Source organism: Emys orbicularis, chromosome 18 (genome assembly GCF_028017835.1).
Source record: "Emys orbicularis isolate rEmyOrb1 chromosome 18, rEmyOrb1.hap1, whole genome shotgun sequence".
NCBI classification, from domain to species: Eukaryota; Metazoa; Chordata; order Testudines; family Emydidae; genus Emys; species Emys orbicularis.
Genome location: NC_088700.1, coordinates 16714508 through 16740331, shown reverse-complemented (window position 1 = coordinate 16740331; position 25824 = coordinate 16714508). Strand labels below are relative to the sequence as shown.

The window sequence follows — 25824 nt, the reverse complement described above, 5'->3', positions numbered from 1 at the left end:
GCCAGTGTGGCATGGCCTGGACAGGGAGAACAGCACCAGGAATACCTCCATCACACACTTGCAGCCCCAGCCCACGCTGCCCCTCGCCCCAGGCACATGACAGACCCGGCTTCACCACAGACTTTTTGAGGGGGATGGGGGCTACAATTCTTTAAACAGCTGGGGTAGAGGGCTGAAATTTGGCAGGGAAAGCACCTTTGAGTGTTGTGAAATCTGGCATTGCCTTGCCAGTTACATCCCACTGAGCTCCACCTTTCATGGTCCTGATTCATCAAAGCACTTAAGCACGTGCTTAACTTTAAGGAGGCGCTTAAGCCTCATTGCATCCAGCCTATATTCTGCTGTGAAGGCACACACCAAACGAGGTAGGGCTCTGCCAGAGTCCTGTCTCACGCACTCTTTATCATCTAGGGTAAAAGCTGCACTGCTCCGAAAGGTTCACAGCTGAGAGGTTACCTCTTGCAGACCTCATAATATTTATCAAGTAATTTGGCTTAGAGGGGCCCGCGCAAAAATAGCTCCACATTATGGAATTCTTTCTTCTTTACACAAACTCAGAAATTCCATTATGAGAACATTAATGGCTGCGCGGTCAAACCCGCAAATGGTAGAAAATGAGAAAGCAAAGGCAGCACAGATAACCTTAACTCTGCCCCTTTATGTGCATGCATTTTGATTATATCACTTAAACCTGAAGCTAAATTAGCATGGGAGTTAATTGCCTCATGCTCTGAGTTGCACATAAAGCAAGCTGTGCTGATGGATGGATGAAAAGAAATCAGATATTACATGGCTATTGACCAAGTTATTAAAATACAGACCTTAGAGAGAAGGGACCTCATCATACGCAAGTCTAAGTCAACAAAGACGCTGGACCATTATGAAAATGAAAATCCCAAATGTATACAAGAATAAACAAACAATAATACACACAAAGGAAGGGGGCATTTCCTGACTTACATGCCCAACTATGCAACCTCCAAATTCTCTAAAGGGGTGTGTGTGTGTGTGTTTGTTTGTTAAATGGGATATGTTTAAAAATGTCTTTTCTGAACCTCCTGCTGGCAAGTCCCCATTTTGCTGGAGATGGTAATAGAATCTGTGACTACAATGGCGAAGGAAACCATTTGGAAGACACTGGAAACCAATTTCATTGCCAGTTTTTAAAAGGGGCCTCAACACCACCTCTTTTTTTTTTTTATCTTCAATCAAATCTGCTCACAGTTGTGTTGAGGCAATCAGCTATACAGATGATAAAATTTAGATGTCTGATTTGTGAGGGCAAAAAAATCACATGCCCCTATTAATCAAGGTCGTTTTCCATCTCATTTATCTCATTGCACTGATAAGTCTGCCAGCACGAACGCTGAACATTTCAATATTTGGCCCAACGGGACCAGTTTTCCAGCAGGCCTCCTAAGATGTGCCCACAACATGTGGGGGTGAATTAGTTGCGTGCATACAAAGCAGGTAATTGTGTACACTAATCAGTATTTGCATATGCCACAGAGAAGGGGGAAAAAATAGATGCCCTCATAAATGTAACCGGCGCTGACAAGGGAGGCTAGTGAAAAAGCAGCCCCTCACTGATTTTATGAGACGGCATCAGTGTGTGTGGTACAAGCAGCGGCTTTGTCATGCGCACACAAAGCTTTGAGACACAGAGACCGCAGACTCAGCTCCAACTCACAGCACAGCACAAACCCTCCTTATCCTCGGTTTGCAAAGGGCAGCAATCCAGTCCCAAGCACAGTGTGAATTGCCCCTTCTTGTTGGTAATCTTTGTAGCCAGCCATGCTAACAGAGCAGCAGCTCTCACTCGTGTACATTTCATGGCAGGATGGACGGCTCTGGCTTGCAGGAAAGGCTGCCTGAATCAGCCTGACCAAGCCCTATTAGTGTGTTACAGGCAGATCAAAAGCCAGCCAGCACTTCACAGCTACACAGTATCCAGGGATCCGAGGGTGGCGAAGGAAGGACTCTCGACTTAATCCCTTTGGAAAACAGCCTGGGTCCCCACTGCAGCTGTACCACATGGCATTAGCCCTACAATGAGAAGGCAACCCCCTCACACCCCCTCCAAAAGTTAGCTTGATGGTTGCAATCACATCTCCCATAATACCTAGGGCACCCTGACGCTTGGGAGTAGGAGACTAATTTGTATTATTTGTACTGTCGGCGTGGCCCAGGTCCCCATCGTGCTGGGCGCTGTACGAACACGGAAAAGACAGTCCCTGCCCCAAAGAGCTACTTCAGGGGTCGGCAACCTTTCAGAAGTGCCGAGTCTTCATTTATTCACTCTAATTTAAGGTTCCGCATGCCAGTAATCCATTTTAACCTTTTTAGAAGGCCTCTTTCTAGAAGTCTATAATATATAACTAAACTATTGTTGTATGTAAAGTAAATCAGGTTTTTAAAATGTTTAAGAAGCTTCATTTAAAATTAAATTAAAATGCAGAGCCCCCCGGACCAGTGGCCACGACCCGGGCAGTGTGAGTGCCACTGAAAATCAGCTTGTGTGCTGCCTTTGGCATGCATGCCACAGGTTGCCTACTAGGAACTTGAAAGGCAAAGGCTAGTATGTCAATGCACTGCTGCCCTTCACAGCATGGACTGCGTGGACCTGTTCACACGTGTGTCACAGGCCCCTCGTACTGCTACAGCTAAAGGAGATCCCCTTTAGCTCATGTGGAAGAGGCCTGTGCTTCTGGAGCAGAAAGGCCCGAGTCCTCTCCCTGCCTATGGCTGACACACCCCAGGGGGACATGGATTGACTACAGGGCTCTACCCTTCTATCCCACACCCAGGCTTCATTGGATGGTTACAGCAGGAGTTGTGGATTCTAGTCCCAGCTTTGTAAATGATTCACTCTAGCTCCTTGGGCCAAACCCATCTCCCCTCACTGCCTCAGTTTACCTACCTGTAAAACAGGGATTACAATGCCAAGCTGCCTCGCAGGAAAGAGGCTTAACTAGTGCCTGTGAAGCACTTTGAGACCTTCAGAGCAGAAATGCTACGCAAGGGCAAGGGGCTGTCACTAGAAGTGGGGTCCCTCATGCTATGTGGGTCATTCTCCCTCCTGATACTAGCCGTCACTTGCCACAGGACATCTCCTCCAACCAATCCTCTATCCAGCCTGGAGGGGGGGGGGGAGGGAGGACTCTAGCAAACCATCACTCGGGATCCAACAAGTTTATAAAACCCCTCACCTGAAACGGTTGAAATCAGACACAATTTCTATTACACAGCAGGACCCCAGGACTTTTCCCCTCAAAATGATAAAATGCCACTTAAAAAAAAAAAATTTTGACCCATGAACAGTTTCTTCTCCCACCCACCCCTCCCGAAACACTCCCCTAGCACAGAACTTTCTTGCCAAGTAGCCATATCACAAACATACTGGCCACGATTGTCACCGGTGCCTAGAGATTCTGACTGTCTCAGTTTTGGGGGGCTCACTCAACTCTCCAGGTTTTCAAAGGGTGAGTGTTCAGAATTCCTGAGAAACGGGTCACTTTACATACTCTCAGAGTTAGGCTGCCAAAATCACTAGTCCCGTTTTAAAATCGTGGCCAGCATCTTCCCAACAGCAACACTCTATTCCTGTTTATCAACTGGTCTGGAGGGAAGATGAGATCCGCTTTGCAATTTCTGCCCTTGATCTCTCCTTGCTGGGAAAAAACCAGGAGAGAGGTGCTTAATTTTAAGCTTAAGGTTAAGAATATCCCGGTTGAGATCAATGCTGCTCATTGACTCACCTCCCCGAGCCTCCGTGATGCAGTGCTTGCGATCAACACTTTCCAAGACCCCGGAGAGAGAGAACATATGTGCTGAAATAAGCAGTCATAGTCAGGTGAGTCAAGAGCAGCAGGACAGGCTTAAGAATAGAACACTTCTTCATGGTAGGTCCCCGTGCTCAGACACCTCGTGTGCCAGATCTGCTCTCACCCCCTTCCTGGTCTAGCTGTTCCCAGGCCTTCAGGAGCTCCCTGTGGTTGGACTAGACATTACAGGCGAGGGCTGAGCTCATCCTCTTTCTGTCACTCACGGCCAGTAAGCCCCTGTCAGGGACTTTTAACTGATTTATTTCTCAGCCAGATCAGCGATACAGCAGGGTGCAGGACGGCCGATACTTGGATCAGAAAGGGACCCAATCAGCCCATCTCTCCACCGATTTCTACTGCACTCAGTAAGGAGCGGATGCTCCTTTTGCGGGATGTGCCTGAGGAACATTCTTGGCAAAAGGACAGAGGCAGCCAGCGAAGGTGGACTACAGCACGTCAAAGGCGCAGAGCAAGCCTTGCTCCATTCCCTCTGACTGAGTTCTGTCATCCTCTGCTAAAGCACGGCAGGGGAGCCGACAAGAGGAACCAGCTGCTCTCACCGGCAAGAGAAACATGGGCTGCAGCCGTTGTACAGATGGGGCCAGTAGCAGTCCGTCCCTCACTGCAGAGACGGCGAGAGAATTAAACCAGCTCTTTCAATGCCAAGGACAGCATGGGGCTTGCAAACGGAGCTGCAGGGCTTGTTCTGACTGGGTAACTGCATTCTGCCTCCATACGGTCTCCCCGCAGTTTCAGCTGGATGAAGAATTCTTTACTTGCTTCTCTGAATTGTGGTGTAGTTACAATGGGCTGCCTCCCGCCCCAGAGGTGACTGCGCTTCTCTGACAGCTGAAATGATCTCTCTATATAGTTTACAAAGGGCTTTGAGATATTTGGAGGGAAAGCTTCTATGTACATATCAGCCCTCCTTGCTGGGCTGGTTCTTCCCTTTTTCCTGGAAGTCTAGATACTGAGGGTTTGTCTACACAGGGAAATTGACCGGCATAGCTATAATGGAAATATTATCCTGCTATCGCTGTGCTGGTTAATTTCCCTCTGTAGACAAGCCCCAAGAAAGAGAAACACTTAGAAGTGAATAAAACACATCTCCTCCAAACTACTCATGGACACAGATATTTGACCCGCTCTTGAGAACACAACCCAGCCTTAAATGACTCAAGTGCCTGATGTTTTATAACTGCAAGTCCCTCCCCTCCTTGCTTTTGGGACTCCTTTCTCCCATTATCTGGGCCAGGGCAAAGCATCTCCCGGATCCCAGATGGTGTTTGTATCTCCACAGCCACAACGGCCCCTGACCTGTGTGGGGTGGCAACTTCCTGAGACAGGAGCAAAGAAAATCAAAGCAAAATAAATTTAGCTTGAGCCCAACTCTAGGCCCTGCTCACAGCTTGGTCAGTTGACAGAGCTCCTCTTCCACATCCAGAATTGGGCTGCTCCAGTGCCCCACAGTGAACAGTGTGACAGCCCCAGCCGCACACTGAGAAGTGCCCTTCATTAATGAATGAGCAGCTAAGACAAGATCTGGTGCCCCCACCTAAAATTCAGCCCTCATGAAGCTGCCAAACAGATTATCACTAGCCTCATGCAGTCACTCTCCAACTGGTGTATCTGGTGCCACTGCCTCCCGTTGTGGTCATTGCAAAAAGATGGAAAGGACAGAAATTGCACCAGCCTTGATGTCAGCCAGAAACAGCTCTGCTCAGGCAGGGAGAGAGTCTTGTTTCTCGTGGGGGAGGGGGGGGGTAGCTCAGCTGGAACTCGGTGGTAGCAGATGACAGAACAAGGAGTAATGGTCTCAAGTTGCAGTGGGGGAGGTCTAGGTTGGATATTAGGAAAAACTTTTTCACTAGGAGGGTGGTGAAGCACTGGAATGGGTTACCTAGGGAGGTGGTGGAATCTCCTTCCTTAGAGGTTTTTAAGGTCAGGCTTGACAAAGCCCTGGCTGGGATGATTTAGTTGGGGATTGGTCCTACTTTGAGCAGGGGGTTGGACTAGATGACCTCCTGAGGTCCCTTCCAACCCTGATATTCTATGATTCTATGACATGGAGAAAGCTTTCACAGCCTTAAGTGCTGAAAGAGTTGAAAATGCAGCCCCCCTTTCTTCCTCACAGGCTGCCATGGGGTAAGAGCGCATTCCAAGCCTGATGGCCACAAACTGCCCCTCTTCAAATCCAGCCAGCAGAAACCTGAAAACAGAATCCCACCCTGCTACTGGGGATTTGTGGCTCTCCCTAGCACCGGCTGCACAAGAGCGGGGGTGGAAGGAGGGGAAGGTCTGATGCTTCTCCTTCAATGAGCCAAAGATTATCCCATTTCTGTTCCGGGAGGCAAGGTTATTTGCATGCTTTTTAGATTCAGCTGCAGGCAGGGAGTTTTATCAGCGCCAAGGCCACTTCCCTCCAGCCAGCCAGGAAAGCATTCCAGGGAGAGGCACCGGGAAATGGTAACTCACCCCGAACCCTGCAGAGGGCACCAAGGGCCCTCATCAGCAAACCAACCACAGCCACAGAGCCATCTTCACATGCAGAGCGCCCGCTCCCTCATTATCAGCGCTGGCAGAAAAGGAGGTGTCAGTGGAAAGTGACCTGATAAGGAGCTTTCAGTTGGCCAGAGCCATGAGTTTATTTGCTGACAAGTTTTCTTTTTAATTCCTTTCCTTTATTTGCTGGATTCTTTTCAATTCCTTGCTAATTACAGGCTCTGGGGACAAGCTTCCCACAGCTGTGCTGAGAGGCATTAGGGCACAGCACACAATTGCACGGGCTTGCAGTTTCCGCAGCATCTCCAACAAGACTGTGATCCTGATGCCGTGATGTGTGTGGACCCTGCAGGGGAAGGCTATTCAGATGACGGACAACTCTCAACAGCAGAGTAACTCCTCTCCCTCAGAGTGTCACGCTGGAGAGCTGACAGATGTCTAGCACAGTAGGGTCCTGGTCGATGATAGAGGCTCAAGGAACTACCACAGTACAAATCATAATAAAAAGAGAGACCATTTCTAAGTTAGAAAAGACAGTACTGTACCCCCCTTTCTAATTGCGTGCTGGAGAGCTGCATGAGAGATCATTGCTAAATTACATCATTGTGGAAGGGACAGTACCTAGCAGCCCAATGCTCAAGGGCTGGTAGAGCAATCGTTCGTCGGTTATGAAGGACTGCACTTCCACCAGCACAGACTCTTAATACCAAGCAAAAGTTTAGGCAGGCAGAGCCTGCTGCGGATTGTGTAGACAGACACCTCCAACGCTTCCCCAAGTCTCTTGCCTGCCGCTTTCCACTTACCAGTCTCTGGATCACACAGCTGCTCACAGGCATCGGTGGTCCTCTGCCCACAGAGATCTCTCACCCAGGGGGAGGTGGCATTAATCTGATAGTAAAGGGAGAGCTTGGCTGGATTTAACCAGTCAGAGATGTCCAGGTAGCTTCCCTCGCTCACAACAAAACTGCTTCCTGCAGGGGGAAAAACAGGGAAAGGGGCAGTTTGTTAGTCGGGTGTAATCAACACTCCAAGCACTTCAGCATAGCTGGAGAGGGTAAGAGGAGAAGAGGACAGACACCTCAGACAAGATCCCTAATGGTTTGCACACAGCGTGGGTAGAGCATCATCATGTGACCATGCAGTTGCTCTTCCCACTTCCCTCTTGGCCCAGCTGTGCTATTTGCAGAAAGCAAACTCTTGCCAATCTCATGTGTAGTGCATCAGATGCAACTGTGCCGAGCAGCCTCCTCTGTGACACTCCAGAGTTACAGTCCCCTGGTTTTCCAGAGTGATTCCTGCCAGGAACGGACGATTGCTCCCTTGCTCCGTCTTCTTGATCCTCAACAACTCCCCAAATCACACAGAGCCCCAATGCAGGAATATTCACACAAAGGGTCTTCTGGGGGCTAAGGAATGGAAGGAGCATGAGCCGTAGATGTCTCTCTCCTCTTTCATTGGTTATTTGGCCCTTTCCACCCCTGTTTTGCTCCCTTCCACCCCGCTTGCTGGAGGGAACTATCTTCCCCAGGGGATGGGGGAGCTCAGGGTGGAGGATTACTGCTCAGATCTACAAACAGGGTGTTGGGGCTTCATTGCATCGCATCGGCCCAACCCTATGTCCTCTCACAGCTTGGTGCACTACCAGAGCTGCTTTCCACCACCAGAACCAGGCTGTTCCACTGCCCTCAGTGAACAGCCTGAGAGCCGCAACAGAGCACTCAGGAGTACTGAGAACCCCCCACCCCCGAATGTGAACCTGCCGTTCAGCTCACATCTGTATGAATTCGCCCTGCTTATATGACACTAGCCCAGGACTCAGAAAACCCAGATTCACCACCTGGCTCTGCCAGACTCCCTGGACAAATGGCTAAATTTGTTCCCCAGCTCCTGATCTGTAAAAGGAGGTGAACACTTCCCCATCTCATAGGGTGATGTTTCTGAGGCCCATGGATTCTAGGGAGATGAGGGCCATATACGTTCATAGACAGCAGCAGCAGAACGCACCACCAGATAGCTCTTGGCTCAAAAGGCATGAACCTGCCCCATATGCTACTTCCCCTGAAGAGGAGCTCGGTGGAGCTCGAAAACTCATCTCTTTCACCAACGGAAGTTGGTCCAATAAAAGATGTTCCTTTTTTTTCCCCCCCCTCACTTCCCCACATGAGCAGCCTTCTCTCTCCTGAAACTCCCTTCCTCCAGAGGTCAGTGACTGAAGTAAATTCCTGCCAAAACCCTTTTCCTAAGAAATCTGATGTTTCTTTATTTGTGAAATGTATCTCTCCCCCACCCCCACCCCCACCGCCTTGTGGGAATTTGCATCATCTAATTAGCCAAATAGATTTTCAGTTCAGCCCAATCATTTCCTTATCTAACATCTGAAGCCCAGCATCGCTAGGGGGATTTCACAGACGCAGAGGTCCTCATTAACTCTGATCTTCAATTACATTGATTATAAGACTGCGTCTGTAAGAGTGCTGCACAGATCAGAGGTGAGGCAGGGAACCCTGGCCATTAAAAGTAGCATTTGGTGAAGTAACAGGTGTAGAAGTCACCAAAAGCAGGGGATGGAGGCCACTGGGAGAAGACACCTTCAGAGAAGAATGGCAGAAACAGATGTACTTTGTGGACTATAAGAGAGGCCTGGAACTAATTTGTTTCTTTCCTTTCGATTTCCAGGTCTCAATATAACCTTTAAAATAGAGGGAAAAAATGCACTAGATATTTGAGGATTCAGAGCCTTCCAAGGGACTCCCCAGAGTGAGAGTCTCTACAGCAACAGGGTTTATCCCTTTGCCGCACAGAAGACTCACACAACTTAATAAAGGAGTCAGTCTTTAATTTCCAAAAACATTGTGTGAGGTTTTCGTCTCCTGTCTCCCATTAGCACCAGTGGAAGCCAAGCGATTAACGAACCCCCTCAGGATAAGAACCAGCACACATGCATCCGTTTGAAAATTAAAAGTTAATTGCCATGGAAATGAGGATTATCACGGCCTAGTGAGAAAGAAACCTCTCAATCACCTTCCTCCTGCCGCACCCATGAAAGATTTATAAAGCAGGAGTCTCAGTGCAGGTGCTTAAATGAGTGGCCTGGGAAAACCCAATGAGAAATAAGTGCTGAGTTCTCAGCAGCTCCAGTTGATTTCAATGGGAGCTGCCAAGAGGTTAGCAGGTAGGAAAAGCTGGCCACTTATTTAGGTGCCTATATTTGCATATTGGACATTTATACAATTTACAGATATGTACATGTGTGTGGGGGTGTTTACACATACACACTTTATATATTCGTATATGCAATATGTATATTTAAAAAATCTTGGGCCTTACTTCCATTGTATTTTAACTGGTGGGGAGGGCGGCTTTGAGAACTACCCAGGTATATTCCATGAGGGCACCTGAAGGGAAAATTCCCCCCACCCTAAAGGACTGAGCAACGACATGGACCAGCACACTACACTTTCACCAAAGCTCTCTACCCTGATTTAAAATGCAGCCAACCCCAAATTAATAGAAACAAAATCAATAGGCAATAAACTAAGAGCAACAAACTAACCAAGAAGCAAAACGGAAATAAAAAGGCATAAAGCTAAGTTTAAAAAACACCAAGACTATTCAAAGGTATAGCAGCATAGAGACAGGTATTGGGGGGTGGGGGATAGGTTGAAAGTGGAGCTAGGTATCCAATACCCATAGAATTTCAGGCTCCTTTGAAAAACCCAGCTGGAAACCGTGTGTTTGCTGTTGAGAGGCAAGTAAAAAAGAGAAAAGAAGTTTATGCAAGCACTATACACAGCAACAGGCGAACATGGCACTAACGGGGGACTCCGAGAGCCCTTTGGACTTGCAGAATTCAGGCCAATGTCCATGTAAACTGGGGGATCTATTCTCTCAAACACAAGACCTTTTCACAAACCCACACACGCATACGTGTATTTATTTATCTGTCCACTCACAGACCAGCTTATGCACAAGCTAGTGCAGGTGACTAGGAGACCTGTTCCCCCAGCTCAGATTGTCAGGCAGGCTCACGGGTATCCTCATCACCTTCACACTTAGTGACCCTCATGCAAAAAGGGTGTGTGTATTGCCCACTCACCCAGATTTATTGGGCAAGGGGCTTTTGGTTTCTGTTGCAGGAGCTCTCAGCCCCACATCTGTCTGTTCCCTGCCCAGAAGCTAATTCTGCCCCCAACCCAACAGTTCAGTCCCCGCTTCCCTCCTGCAGCTCCTGGGGCTCTTCACTCCCAGTCTCCCAGGCCTGGGGCTGGTGGCTGTAACAGGGACCCCTCTCTCCCTTCTAGCAGGAAGTGGGGGGCAGCTCCAGGGGCTCTTTACCCCCCTGCCTATTCCCAGGCTGGGTATGGCAGGGAGGGAGAGCAGAAAAGAGCCCCCCTGAGTTGCTGGGCCCTATCTGCTCCCTTCTCCTCTTGTGAGGCTGGCTTAAGGTTGTTGGGTGCAGGGGGACAGAGCTCTTCCTGCAGGAGCTCTGGTTGGATGCTCTGCCTCAGGAGATGGGCAAGAGAGTTGGTTTCTCGAGTCATCACCAGTCTAGGCTCCGGCCCTGGCTGAAATCCCATCACTTATGAAAAATCAGGAGAGCCGCCAACACTGAACTCTAAAGAATGGTGAGAAACCATAGTCAGGCCTCCGCACGGTCCCAGCTTTCAAGGGACTGTCCTGCTTTGACCTCCAAATCTACCTGCCCCGGTTAAAGCAGAACATTTCCCGCATTGAGGGCCCCCCGCAGCGGGGAACACGGGGCAGTTTACTCTGGATCCCCCAAACTGAGAGGCATTGTGAATGGCACACAGGGTCGCCGCACAGCTCAGGTTCGGTCCGGCCACCCCTCCATCTACAGTGGGGTGGCTGGGCCAAATTTGAATGGTGCTGCAACCCTATGCACTAGGTCGCAACGCCAATTAAATCTGGCCCGTCTGCCCCTATGTCTCCATCGACAAAGGGGCAGATGGGCCAAACCGAAGTAGTGCTGCGGCTCATGTTAGCCACGTGAAATGTGCGGAAGGATTCATGTCCTAGAGCTGAAACTTTGGGCCCACCGAAGTCCATTTCAGAACTCCCATTCACATCAATTGTGCCAGGATTTCAGCTCAGCCATTGGCCACAAAATGATCAAGGTATTTAGCTCAGTGGTTTGAGCATTGGCCCGCTAAACCCACGGTTGTGAGTTCAATCCTTGAGTGGGGGATTTGGGGATTTAGTTGGGGATTGGTCCTGCTTTGAGCAGGGGGTTGGACTAGATGACCTCCTGAGATCCCTTCCAACCCTGATATTCTATTTCCCAATGCTAACCAGCTGCAGTCCTAGAGACGTAAAACATCACTAGCATGCAGGAAGGAAGGGTCTTTTGTTCTGGAACAACTCAACATTATTCAATGGAATTCACCCGGCAGGTAGAATGTTCGGGCTCAGGACCAGGCTGTCATTAATGCTAGGTCGTCCGATTACATAAGGAAGGACAAAACAAAAACGAAACAGTGTATACACAGAGTCCCAATAAATCAAGTAGTGACTGACGCGGCCCGTCTCCGCCGGCTGTGAGAAATGGAATGAAGGAGAGGCAGAGGCAAAGAAAGAGCATGGCTGGCACAGATCATTTCAGCACAAAGCTACGTATGTCTTTTGGCCTCAAACATAGCTGTTTCCCAGAACTACAAGGTCCACAAAGACTTCAGGCTATTGTTTTGTTTGGGTTTCCACCCCCCGGTCTCAAATGCTGATCAAAGTCAAGCCAGCTAAGGCAGCTTCAAAGTTCATGTGTCTCATCCCGAGGTCTCCTTCAAAGTTCAACAAGACTGTTTAAGCTTGACAAAAGCAGCTTGAAGTTTTGACATTTCAAAAATTATTTTCCAGAACAAAAAAGGATAAAACAGCTCAGGACACAGATATCTAACAAGGGAACAGAACAAAGCACCTAAAAGGCAGCTAGAAAGGGTTGACTTTTCTAACTCTCTCTCTCTCTTCTATTTTTAAGAGACAGATCATTTTTGACTTCCACTTAAAAATTGTATTTTCTCCCTTTTTGTCTCTTTTAGCCCATTGCTACTTCTTGGCCAGCCAAACGCCTTTTGATCTAAAATTAGCATTTCTTGCCTGACCGCTGTGGCTGGTCATATTAAACCCCTTTCTTAATGCTTCTGCCCTTATGAGGAAATCCCTATAGAATTATATCCCTGCTATAGAATTCTATAGGATGGTTAAAACAAACAAACAGAGGCAAAAATTATAGAAGAGATCATATCCTCTGTTCAATTCTATAGTTATTATTAGTTTTATTATTGTAGCCCCTAGAAACCCGTCCTGGACCAGGACCCTAATGTGCAAGGTGCTGTACAAACACATGGGTACTTGGAATAACCCTTTTACATTTCTATAGAAAACTATTATTTTCATTCCTATTAAACAAGAATGGGCTTCTCTCACTAGGATACCACCATCCACTCTCCACTGACCGGCCCTCTCCCATCCCTATGCATATAAAATTTAAAAAGTACATTTCGCTTCTCAAAGTCATCACAAAGAAGCAGCCAAGGGACTCCATCCATGTGATCCAAAATACACTGACCTGGGAGAGAAAACTGAGGGGTGGCAAATCTGATCTCCCCTGTGGGAGAGTGGGACGCTTCACTCTCTGGAATTGGGGGGGGGTCCTCCCTTTCTCCTTGAGAGTGTCCACCTGTCCTCTGGGGGAGAAAGAGGAATTCAATCCTCAGAGTCACTCCAGCTCTGGGGGTTTGATTGTGTAGAACACACGGGCCCGAATGGAATCCCCCAGCTGAATGGGGTGAGAAGCACTCACTGTGCTTCCAAGGGGAACACGCGTGGGGGGGGGGGGGGGGGGAGAGAACTGGACCAGCATTTGGGAGGGAGGGGTTTGGAACCCAGATCCAAATCACTGACTGTAGTTGGCTCCTGTTTCCGTAAAGGGCCAAGGCTCAGATCCAAACTCAGTGAAAATTCAGATCCTGGGACTCCTGCGGATCTGACCTCTGTGGCTCGAGGCCGTTACTAATGATCACATTTTACACCAGCCAAAGCTGAAGCCACTGAAGAGTCTCTACAAGTTTTAAATTAGTGATTAAAAACCTGTGTATGTCCACAGCTGACACCAGAACCATCTCTCCTGCGGGAGGAACTGAGTTTTATGTTTAATTGTTAAAGCTCTCTTTATGGACAATTATCTGTGTCATTAGCAGCGCGTCTCTGAATTTTGCTGGAGATTCATCTGTTCTTGACATTTTCTATGGAGTGCTTTGCAATGGCAGTTTCCAAAATGAACCCCCCTGGCCTGGTTATAACTACGCCCCCCATGCTGTCCTCCACTGTATGGTGTCAGTCTTGCCCAACGAGGGGCCATCTGTTTGGGGAAGAACACCGCACGACATCCGCCATCCCAGCAAGTTGCTGCTGCTGCCAGCTCCTCCAGTCAAACTCTGCATGGAAGCAGGTAGCCAAGAACACCCAATTGGAGAGTCCGTCCCTAGGCTAACACGCCGCATCAGCTGCACTGCGGAGACCTGAAGGAATAAAGATTCCAGAGCTGGGCTCAAAGTGGCATAATTCTGCTGAGTGCGGAGGAGGCTGTCTCAGAGGCACGTTCCCCTCTGTAACTAAGGAAACTGAGGCAGCGGCAACCATTCCACCCCCTCTCTCCAGGACCCAGAGGGTTTGGCTAGTCCAGATCTCAGGCCCTTCATGAGTTGGCCAGGCTGCTGCCCATTGAAGGACAACAGCAAATCCTCCCAAAGTCTTCATGTTTCCAGGTAAGGCCTCCGCCCTTCCCGGCATTCACCTCAATCCAGATCTTAAAATTGGCTCGTATTCCCCCCCGATGACATGAGAAAGCAATGTTATTATTATTATTAGCAGCAGCAGCATCTTAGGTTCCTAATTTGGCACCTCTGAACTCAGTGGAGGCTGAAAATGAAATCAGATTATCAAAGGAAAGCTTCCACTTAATTCTCAGAGTCTCCCAATGGTCACGGCACAGCCTTGGGCCATTGCCCAACCACATTCTCTGGAAGCTGGACAATCGTTCAGAGAAATCCAGCCTCACTCGAATTGTTCCGCAATGTTTATGAAGGCCAGGCGACGATAAAGGCTCAAACAAGATGCATCTGCATGTCAATGGAAGAGATTCTGCAGCCAGGCACCAAGAGCAAACGCCCTCTGTGCTGTACAGCACCAGAAACAACAGAGTGAGTGAAACATGCAAACTCGAGATGCTACGGGATGAGGAAAAGAAAACGTATGCTCCGCACTCATCAGGAGAGAATTAGATATCCAGAATATTTCTTGCTGAAGGAATTTTTTTTAAAAGGCCAAGTTTTCCGTACATCCCTGCAAAAACTGGGAAAGTTTTGTTCCGCATTTCGTCACCCCACCCCAACACCCCACCCCTGTTCATCAGCTGCGGAAATTAACCGTAGGCTGGCTGCACGCATGTATTCCACAAGGACCTCCCCCACCCACCACCCATTTGACATGCCGTGGTGCTACCTTTCTTCCTCTCTCCCAGTTAAGGTTCCCAATAAGCTCCCCTTTGCCCCAAGGTGGCAAAGCCCTTCTGTGCACCTTGCCTGCCCAGTTTTCCCCACACACACACTCTGAAATCGAAACTGACATAAGTGACATTGAAGCTGCTGCCCTTAAAAAGGTCCCAGGTGACCAGATTTCAGCCTGCAGCACTGGCACGTTTATCCCCACACCCTTGTGCCTTGAAGCGGATCCGATGACAGGCGTCACCTCAATGTCAAGCTCCTCCTTGCTCACAGTATAAAGCAAAGGAGAGAGGAGAGGCGCTCACCTGCCCTCCCCTGAGCTAGCAACCTGGGCTTCCTGGCTGGGTGGCCTTGCCTGTTGCAGGCAGCCCTGTCTCTCGCAAGCCGCTTTTTTGAGGGAAGGAGGGAGGGGGAGACAGGCAAGCAAAGAGAGAACATCTTGGGATCAGAAGCCTGTCAAAGGAACGATAAAAACATGATGTACTTCAGTCTGCGGAATCTATTAGCTCTTCATACAAAAAGTGTTCATGCTGGAAAACAGCCTTTGAATCCCTTTGATCTGGGCTGATACAGCCCACAAACTGTTGTTAATATTTCGAATGAGCATCCAGTAAACGCGGCAGCTGTTTGCTTACAGTTTGTTACAAGCCGAGTGTACAAGAGCAAGGCTATGCTTTATTGTAGAAACCACGACGACTTGATGATTCAGAGCCCGCACGTACCCCACAGGTTCCCAGAAATGCAATGGCATTCAAGACAAGCAGACCCTCGAAGACAGTCTCTTGAAGAGAAACATATATTGCCTGGGTCAATCAGAGTGAACAGTGTCCCTAGAAGGGGAAAACACTGCTTACTGTGAAGTGTTTGTACAGGGCTTTACATGATTAAATGCAACAGCGTGATTGCATATTCAGGTATTATCAAAGGGAAAGCCTGGTTCAATGTCCACTGAGTCCATCTATTGATTTCAATGGGATTTGAATAAGGGTCTAAGCAGGGTCCCAGGTGACAAGCAAACAGGAATAAGATTCCCTGTAGCAGTTTGCAGTGGTGAGACAGCTACATGAAGGGTCAAATCTTGCTCTCTGTTTCACTGGTGTAAAGCTGGAGTAAATCAGTGGCTTAACTCCAGATTTATCCCAGTGTCGCCGAAAGCAGAATTTGGCCACAATGCTAGAGGAAATGCAGCCAGTTCCCCAGATTGTGAGTCTAACGCTTGATGTTAATTTCATATGCAAACGCATGTGCGGGGCACACAAGCCTGAAACGTCTGAGGAAACAAACTAATGCCTGGTCACCACGGAGGGCGGGAGAAGAGCGAGCGAAAGCAAACAATTTCAAGCAACAAATTTAATTAAAAACAAAATGAGACGTTGTTGCAAGCCCAACGTTGCAGCCCGAGGCGCTCAGGCAGCCTTCGGGGGAAGTTAGCAAAAGCCGCTAATCGGTGCCTGCCGTTCCACAAGCGTAGAGGAGACGATCATGAGGGAAGAAGATAAATAATTTTCAGATGAAACAATTGGAGATCAGCTGCATGGCAATCATGGAATGGCATTTGTCGCAGGGGGGGGAGTTACATCTTATTTAAGATCCTGCTGCCCTTGTAAGGGGGCAATTGAGGGGTTGGCTTGGACCTGGAAAACCTCATGGGGTTTTCAGCCTGTTTCCCCCTCCGAGCAAATGGGACAGCGAGATTCAGCGGAGCACGCCAGCTAACAGCAACTGGATTTAAGGGCTGCTGCTTTGGCCCCGATTTCAGGCACCAGTGTAGCTGCCCCAGTACAGATGGGAAAAGCTGCCATCAGTGGAATCTGCCCCCATTGAAACTAGGGTAAAAGTGCATCACGGTGCAAATCGCTGCTGACAACTGTTCAGCCCGTCTGCTGCAGAGGTACCAGCTACACCGGGGGTTGAAATTGGGGTAAATCTCCAAGGGGGGGCAGGGTCTAAATGTTTGGGTGGGAGGGAACTCCACTGGAGGGGGAGGGGCTTGGCTCACTGCTCTGGCTGGTCCAACAAAGTCCAAGCCCACTGACTTGGAAGGACTGGAGCAAGGACTATCTTTTCTCGAGGTTTGCTGGAGAGTGGACGGGATGGAGAGGGGAAGGGGGTGTGTGCTTGAAAAAAACGCTGCAATCCAGGTCTGTTTCCTTTCCACTATTGCACATGTGCTTTGAGTTCCACAATGGGGCATCTTTTATAACCCAAAGACCCCTCCAGATTGAACATCGGTCCCTCCTCATGCTCCCCTCCAGAAAGTCTCACCAACCTCCCCCACTAGCACGGACAGATGTAAACGCATGTCCCTGCCGTATACAGGTTGTGAAAACAGGAGGGTTTAATGGATACCACATTTCAAACTGTTGTGCAGCAAGGACACACTCTAGGCTAAGTCCTCCCGAGTCTCTTTCTCCAGCCGTGGTTTCTCTACAGGCAGCTCTTGTCACTTGTATCTCTACATTTTAAAAGATTCCTTACAAGAAAGAACCATTGTGAGTGCATAACTGAGGAGTGGCTAACATATTCTTAGGGGATTTTGACAATTCAACCAAGGGGCTCTTTCTTTTCGGTTTTTTCCCCCGTTCTTTCTTGCTGCTGATAAATGATGCTTTAAAAGTAACACTTAAAGGTTCAAATCCTCACAAAAGCTACTATGTAGGAGTCTATAACTGTGTTCCTGCTCTGAAATTAGAATGACATCTTCCACTCAGCACGGGGTGAGGTGGTGGTAGGATCTCGGAGTTTCTGACAGTGTCGGCTGGAAATTTGGGAGCAAGTTGTCCCAGGCTGGGGGGAGGGAGATTAAGAGGGAGGAGGGAAACTCCTGGAAGTTCCCCTCATGGAACGGCACCCAAATATTTTGGGGAGGAGAGAATGGGGCTTGACCACTAGTGAAATGAAGGAGGGGATTCCCCACCAGCGCTCATGGATCCTTCTGCCAAAAATAATGCAGATCCCAGGAGATTCACAAGAGGACACGTCCTACGCAATGAATCTGGGACACCATCCCACTGAAACATGTCTCCATTGGAGAGGTACTGCCAGGACATCCCCCATGGGCAGCTGCCCCTAGACCCCCCACCCTGAAAGTGGGCTGCACAGAACCGGGGGGAGTCCCACAAATGGTCATAGCAGCTTAGCGCATGAGAGGTGAGTGGGTTTGTTTTGTTTTGTTTCAGGTTGTTTTCTGCAAGTTGGCTGCCTGGCTTAGTTTGGGGGTTGGGGTGGAGTGGTACCTTCCGTCTGAGTGCCCTGCTTCTAAGCCCAAGATCCCACTATGGCAGGCTACCCAGGGACGGTGAGCGATGTGCCACAGAGGCAGGGGTGCAGCGCAGAAGGAAATAGACTCACCCACAGGCCATCTCCCCTTGCTCCTTCCCACCACGACTATTTTAATGTAATTACCGGTGCTCTACCATTCCCCTGCATCCTGGCAAGTTGTAATGGAGCCAATTCCCACCTCTGTAACGTGGGCCACGTCGGACGAAACCCCACAAAACATGGGGATTTAAATTTTAAAAGGTCTATTACAAATATTTTAAAAAGCAGAGAGGGAATCCAGAGAGCAGCAAGTCGCCTGCGCCAAGGACCCTCCAACCTCTCCGACACAGGCAAGCACTGGGAGGGGGGACACTCGCTTGCAATCGGCTTCTACTTATTTGGCTGCCCCATAAAATTGAGGCAAAGCAGCGATACAAACCTGAGGCCAATTGTTCTGACAGGAGGAGAAAACAAACAACCAAACGAAAGAAAGAAAATGAACGGAGAGAGAGAGAAAGAAGAGCAGTAAAGATGGTTTGGTTATTAAAAGCCACCTGGTGCAATAGACTCTCCTCCGCCCCCTTTTGCTTTCGTTCGACATCGGTTTCCATTCCTGCCTTCATCCGTCTCTGGACCTCTGCAGCTCCGATTGGCTCAGCTGCCTGATGCTGCAGCTTGCTCTGGGGGTGGCTTCTCTCTGAGGCCCTGTGGCCCTCATCGCTTGGCTTTTATCCAAGCTGGCTTTGGAACGTGGCACATCTGAGCAAGCTCCCATTTATCTGCTGCAAAAGGACTGGGTTGGTTTGTTTTTTCCAGCCTCTCTCTTTGACAGCGTTTCTTGTAGAGCGGAGGATGCTGGTAGCAGCGGCTCCACTCTTAGATTTGCCGCGGCTACTGGCTTCTATTAAGAGACTGTGCCTCAAAGAGGATCTTTGAGGCCAGTCTAGCCGCACCCCTGGGACTGTGTTGAACAAGTGCACCAGCCCCCACCCCCCCTTCCTCAGAGGCTGACTCGTCCCTCTGCAAACACCAGAGCATGCTGCTGACGGAGCCTTGAGTATTTATGTGCGCGGCAACATCTGAAAGACGTTGAGCACATGGCTATGGCTCACGCAGTGCTCTGTTTTAACACCGATCAAAGCTCCAAAGGCTTGTCTAAGCCCGGGAAGTTTGAACGGGTGTCATTACATCCAGGTAGCTACGGTGGCACACACCCCTGATGAAGACGCTGCACCAGTGCAAAACTGCGCTTGAACTGGTGCAGTACAGCCCTGTGCGGGACTAGTGCAGAGCCCGGCAGTGGGACTAGGATTCTGTGGGTCCTGCAGGACCCACTGCCATAATAGCCGGAGTGGGACGGGAGCGGGATTACAAATAGTCCCGTGCAGGGCTCTGTGGTGCAGCTGATCCCAGTAAAAAGCCAGGGTCGAGTCACTTATGTAAGCCGCATCTTTTACCAGGGCAGGGCATCTGCATGGCGATTTGCACCCACTTGTGCACAAACAACCCAGTATAGACAAGGTCTAACTCTGAGAAAGAGCCACATGCTCCAACTTCCTTCTGGTCCCCAAGCCGATTCCCTTCTGTTCCTCCCAATTCATCTGGTGCAGTGCAGCAGAGAGGAAGTTTGCCTCTCCTCCCTCCTGCCCCCTCTCTTTCCTACACACAATAAGGGCTGCTGTCCAAACAGAAGAATTAGCCTCCGGTTTTGAACTCGGCTATTCCCTTTGCTGAGGAGTGAAATTAGCAAAGATCTGTGCTGAGAAGAAGCCAAGCCAAGAACACTTCCCTGGGTGTCATTAAAATTTCCTGCCCCAGCTCAATGCTGTGATCTCCTTAAATGTTTTATAATATTTTGCTGCCACCCTGGCACTACCTGGGGATTGGTTGTTATTTAAAGGAAGGAATGGCTCTAAGCACTTCTCCCTTCCAAGACAGGGCCTCAGAGGGCCGGTGCATCTAATGATGAGATTTCAGGAAAACAGATCTTTGGTGCAAATTGTCTCTGTTGCTCCCAGTTCCATCTGGGAGCCCTTGACTCCATTTCCCATTACAAAAGAAAAAAAAAGTTTTCACAGTTTATAATGATATTTTACAGTTTCGTTGCAGATCACATTTCCCTTCTCCTGCAAACCTTTTCACCACTCCTCTCACCGCTTTCTCTTTAGAAAAGTCATTAAGGCGGGAAGGGAGATCAGCCCGTTTCCCCCCAGTTTCAGAGAAATTAATCTGTTTTATTGGTATTTCAGTGTCATCTCTGCTTCAATGTTCTGGGTATTTGCATAATTTGCAGTACCACCCTCTTCCTGGAGACAGGAATATAACCGGCTCCATTTTCACTTTAATGCTATGGAGTCACCTGATATTTCATTACATTTCTCGAGGGTGCAGTGTCATTGGATGGTTCGAACTATAGACCAGGAGTCTGGGCTTCTGGGAACTAGTCACACCACTGCCTTGCTCTGTGACCTTCAGCAAGTCACCGTAGCTCTCTGTGCTTCAATTTAGCTGACTGTGCGTTAGGAATAGCACTCATTGCCTTCCATGACTATTGGGTGTCTTGACTGGCATTTGGCTACTATGCATTCATGCAGAGCCTAGCACAGCAGGGCCCAGAACCTGACTGGTGGTTCCAACCGCTACCAGATCAAACAGTAAATAACAATTTGTGAATACAGCAAGTTCCTTGGATGCAAGTGGATAGAGAAGGAGCAGCAGCCTCTCTTATCAGGGCAAGGGTTGTTTGTTTTCTTTCCTAGTCATAGAATGTCAGGGTTGGAAGGGATCTCAGAAAGTCATCTAGTCCAAACCCCTGCTCAAAGCAAGACCAATCCCCAGACAGATTTTTGCCCCAGATCCCTAAATGGCCCCCTCAAGGATTGAACTCACAACCCTGGGTTTAGCAGGCCAATGCGCAAACCACTAAGTTATCCCTCCCCCCACAATTACTCATGAACTACAATCTATGGAAACGCCACTAACACTCACTCTAGTCAAAAGTCTGTATGCTCCTTTTATTTATTTCTTTTTTTGAAGGCTGCGGAGAAGTAACTTGTTTTGTTTTGACATCCATTTCACACACACGCCCTCTCCCTCTTCTCAACCCTGAATTTTTCCAACGTCAACCTACAGCTGCAAAATGGAAACACACCCAGCATTGCTGGTAAGGGCCCAAAGGTTTGTTTTTTATAGGATATCCAGCACATGCCGAGGCAGGATTTTCAAAGCCTAGCGTATAAGTAGCATCCTCAAGACTTACATCTGATGTTGCAAAACAGGTAACTGCTCACCTCCGTCCCATACTGCATGGAGGTCTGCTCGGGCCTAATTTTAAAGCCTGACCCGAATGCGACTAGCCCACAGCTGACCTGACCCACGCCTGAGAGTGCCAAGACATTTTCAGACCTAACCCGAGCCTTCCACTTGCCGCTGAACCTGGGTCAGCACCCCCACCACTGCCTCATGCTTGGGACATGGCCAGCGGGGGCTTCCTGCCCTCCGTGCCCATGATCTGTCTCCAGGCACCGCCTTGCCGCAGGGTCAGCGCAGCCACCATGGCTGCGTGTCCCGCTCCTGCTGGGCAACGCCACCTCGCTGCTGCCTGCATGCTATAGACAAGAGGCGCAAGGGCTCATCGGCGCATTCGCTATGCAGTGCAGTGAGGCGGTGGCAGCCGGCAGGAGTGGGGCCCGCAGCTGTCACTCTGCCAAGCCCACAGGCAGGAGAAGGTGAGCAGAGACAACCCAGCCCAAGTGTGTTTGGTTATTTTCAGACCTAACACATGTAATCAGGTCCCAGTAGGTTTGTGTCTAGTTCTGCAGGCACATTAACCCAGCCAGTGCTTGTAGTGCTCATCTGCACGAGTATTGTTTTGGGGTGCACTAGATATCAGTGCAAATTTTGCGGGCACCAACCTTGGAAAATGTCAACACCACCACCAGGGTTGGGATGTGTGCTCCATTTGTGATTCTGTGCAGGATTAAATAGCTATCAATTCATTTCGAGGCCAGAGGGGACCATTAGGAGCATCCAGTCTGAACCCTGCACAACACAGACCAGAGCGTTTCACCCAGTGAGGCGGAGGTGCCTTAAATTCCGTCTCACCACACTTGGTCCCGTCAAGGGTCGCTTACTTTCCTGCTTCATAAGCATTTGTCCTCCCCACCAAAGCTAGCACCTCCGGCGAACAGGCCCCTGATTGGATCAGAACCAGACGCCCAGCAGGGCAGTATGGGTGCAAGCTGAGAGTGACTGCAGCCACCTACACAGCCCCGGACTGTGCACGGCACGTTTCTTTTGGACGAAAGCCCACCCTCAGCCTGTCTCGGGTGGTAAGGAGACCGCAGGAGCTGAAGAACTAGAACCGACTGAATAATAGGTCCCGTCTTCAGGAAGAAAATGAAATTTGCCCTTGTGTTACTGAAAAGTTGCACTTGACGCTCACTGCACATTACATGGAAAAGGTCAGTGAAACAACAAACACAAAGAGCCAAGCTGGCGAAAGCAATAAATAGTGACAGCCGCCTTTGTCTAATTCTTCAGAGCCTCTCGCTCTTCGCTCCAACACTGGCAATTTCACGTTCTCCGGAGCGGCGAGGGCCACAGACAAACGGCTTCACTCTGACGGGAGGGAGAGCATCCATGCGGCTTCCCGGGGTCTTCCCGGGAAGCCCAGGGCTTCACTTCAGAGTAAGCAGGGATTTCAGTCGGACACAGAGTTATAAAACAGAGGTGGGGGGAAGGTTTCTGCCTCCCCCTCGTGCCAACAGCTATTGGGTTTTAGTTCCATGGGGTTGGCATCTCTCTGTCTGAATTGGCTCTGTATGGAGAGCCGGGGCAGTTTCCCTGGCGGTACGAATATAATGCAGTCAGCAGCTCTGCTGTTGGGGAGGGGGAGGAATCTCAAATGAAAGCTGAGCAGCTCTGATGCCAAAAATACAAATGCAACAGAAAAGGACGTCCCCCTCCCACACAACCAACCCCATAAATCATTCCATACTCGTCGCGTCTTCCTCACAGCCTCCCCGCCCCCTTTTCAAGTGTGAGTGAATGCGGTGCTGCTGAGGGCTTGCCAGATTGCCAAACCCCCGAGACTGAAGCCTTCTATTTATGCAAAAAATAAAATAAAATAAGGACATGCAGACAGAGCCTGATGCAGCAGTGAGCCTCAGCTCCGTCCTAGAGAGTTTGCTCCCTGGGGGCGGAGAGGAGAAAAAACTCTCCATGGCATAGTCATTTTTCTCTCCCCGCCGGGACTGCCAACGGTTGTGTTAGGGTTAGTGTGGGTGGGGTGCTGGGGGGAGGGGGGAGTTAGTGTCCTATAACAGATTGTCCCCAGGTGTTTTTCTAGGCCGCCCCAGCGCTGAGGAATAAAGTGAAGAGTGGAAAGTCCCCGGAAGGGTGGTTTGAGAAAGGGGAGTTCTCGGCGGCACTTCGGAAACTCACAAAGAGAAGGACTCTACTGACTGGATCGGATTTGGAAGCTCCAGGCTGCCAAGTCCTTACAGGGAGGTGTCGCTCTCCGGGTCTTACCGTCTGCAATGAAGTGCTCAGGCACATGAAGAGTGACCTTCACGGTCAAAGGGCAGGAGAGCTGGGTGCCACACACCATGGCCAGGATGCAGGAGCTGACTGCAATCAGCGTCAGGGCCGTCTTGTTCACTGGACTCTTCAAAGAGCCTGAAATGCAAACAGACATGCATATCTACACAGAGGCCAATGTGAAGTAATAGCATCTGGAGCTAAAGGGGAAAGACGTGGATCCAATTTGCTTCTAAACCATCATGAGCAGCATGAAAGAACAAGAGCAATTAGATCTAACTCTTTGGGGCCCTACCCCATCTCTGTTTCTGGATATTCATCCTTACCATAGTGTCTGAGCACCTCACACTCACTATGGGATTTTATCCTCACACCAATCTTGTGAGGTCAGGAAGTGTTGTCCCCATTTTACAGATGGGGAAACCAAGGCGCGGGGCAGATTAAGTGACTTACTCAGACTCATATGGGAAGTCTGTGGCTGAGCCAGGAATTAAACCCAGGCCTCCCCAGTCCCACTCCAAATGCCCTGTCCACTCAACCACTCACTTGCCTCAGTTTCCCCATCTCACTCTTGGGGATAACACCTACCTGCCTGCCTCCCAGTGTCGTTGTGACACTAAATTCATCAGTAACTGTAAGAAGGCGATGCTAGGGGAAACTTACGTTTTACTAGAAAAATGCTTCAGTTAATTATGTCTCGTGCTGAAAGGCATTGCAGTTAAGAGGCAAGCCATGTTTGAAGAAAAATCAGTTCTGTCGTGCTAAAGCTTCAAGAACCCAGAATCACAGGGTTAGAACGGGGCGCAAGGGTCGTCTTGTCTAGTGCCCTGCCAAGATGCAGGGTTTGTGGTGTCTAAACCATCCAACATTTAGGGTATGTCTGCCTGGCACATTAAGCCCAGGCTCTGACTCAGGTTTTAAGCCTAAGCACCCTCCTGTCCACACACAGATCAGTCTGACTCAGGTCAGCCAACACTCAGGACGAGGGTCCTAGGACCCTGCTGGGGAGGTGGACCAAAGCCCACGTCCCACTGTGGCTCGGATCCAAGCCCTGTCCTGTTGCCGTGTGGATGCAGCGTTTAAGCTGCAGACCTGAGTCAGAAGGTCCGTGTAGCGGAGTATGGCCCTGGCAGCACGGCTGTGAGACCCGGGTCCAGCAATTGTAAACCCAGGTTTACACCATCCAATGGTGGATGCTTTAGCGCAAGATGACCCGTGGGGGGCACAACTCCGGAACAGCTTGAGTCACTCCCCGCTCCCGGCAGCCCTCCCCCTTCTGGAAAGCAGCCCCCTCTCCCCTCCGGGAAAGCAGCGGCCCCTCCATGCAGCTCCCAACTCTTCCTCTGCCTCTCCCTGCAGAGTTAAAGCAGCGGCACCTCTGAGCAGCTCCCCGCTCTTCCTCCACTCCTGCCGCTCTCTCTCCCTGCCCAGCGCAGCTCGCCGGCTCAGCTGCTCTGAAGGGAGGGGGCCCTGCTGCACCATGGGACCCCACATGTGTCACCTCTGTTGGAAACCCTGAGTCCGCAAGCCCAGGTCTCACAGAGCCGGGTTTACAATGTCGTGTAGACCCTCAATGTCTTCAGTCTGAAGCTTTTCCATCCCGTTATTTCTGGTGCTGGTTGCATTTTGTTAAGATTAGTCAGTCCTTGGACAAGTCCCTGTGAAGGCCCAAGCTTTCAGAAGTGGCTAGCAATTCTTGGTGCTGCAATTTTTAGGTGATCCAACCTCAGCCACCTTAAAGAGACCTTAATTTCAGAGAGCAGGTGCTCTGGGCTTTTTGAAAATTTGACTCCTTTAAAGTGCTTTAAGTTGGGCATGCGCAAACTGAGGCCCCCCAAAAATCATGTTTTAAAATGTAGACCTAAATTTTCATAACTTCAACTACCAAATCGATTTTCTTCAAACTTGGCTTGTTTTGCAGATCTTGCTGAGTCTTAAAAATATCAAGCCAAGTCTCAAGGCTGTGTGCAGTGTGCTATCATTAACTACACCTAATGTCATACATTGGTACAATATTATATATTGCACTAATTAACAAGTGATACCTAGATGCTAATTATTAATATTCCTATACTCACAGACATCTAACAGTCAATTCAGTGAGCAAGAAAACAACCTGTGCAGAGCAAACCAGAGCCAGTGGATATTACAAGAGGAGTTTTATTTTGCCAGTCACA

At 49.4% G+C, this 25824-nt stretch overlaps 1 protein-coding gene across 1 annotated transcript in view; it reads right to left on the bottom strand.

Annotated features, from left to right (window-relative positions):
• ASTN2 (astrotactin 2) overlaps positions 1 to 25824 on the bottom strand; it is a 551498-nt gene that overhangs the window by 377129 nt on the left and 148545 nt on the right. The window contains exons 5-6 of the mRNA XM_065418613.1: positions 23639 to 23785; positions 7130 to 7297 (exon numbers count right to left, since the gene is read on the bottom strand). Of these exons, the coding sequence (XP_065274685.1) occupies positions 7130 to 7297; positions 23639 to 23785 (315 nt within the window). The remainder of the gene's footprint in view (positions 1 to 7129; positions 7298 to 23638; positions 23786 to 25824) is intronic.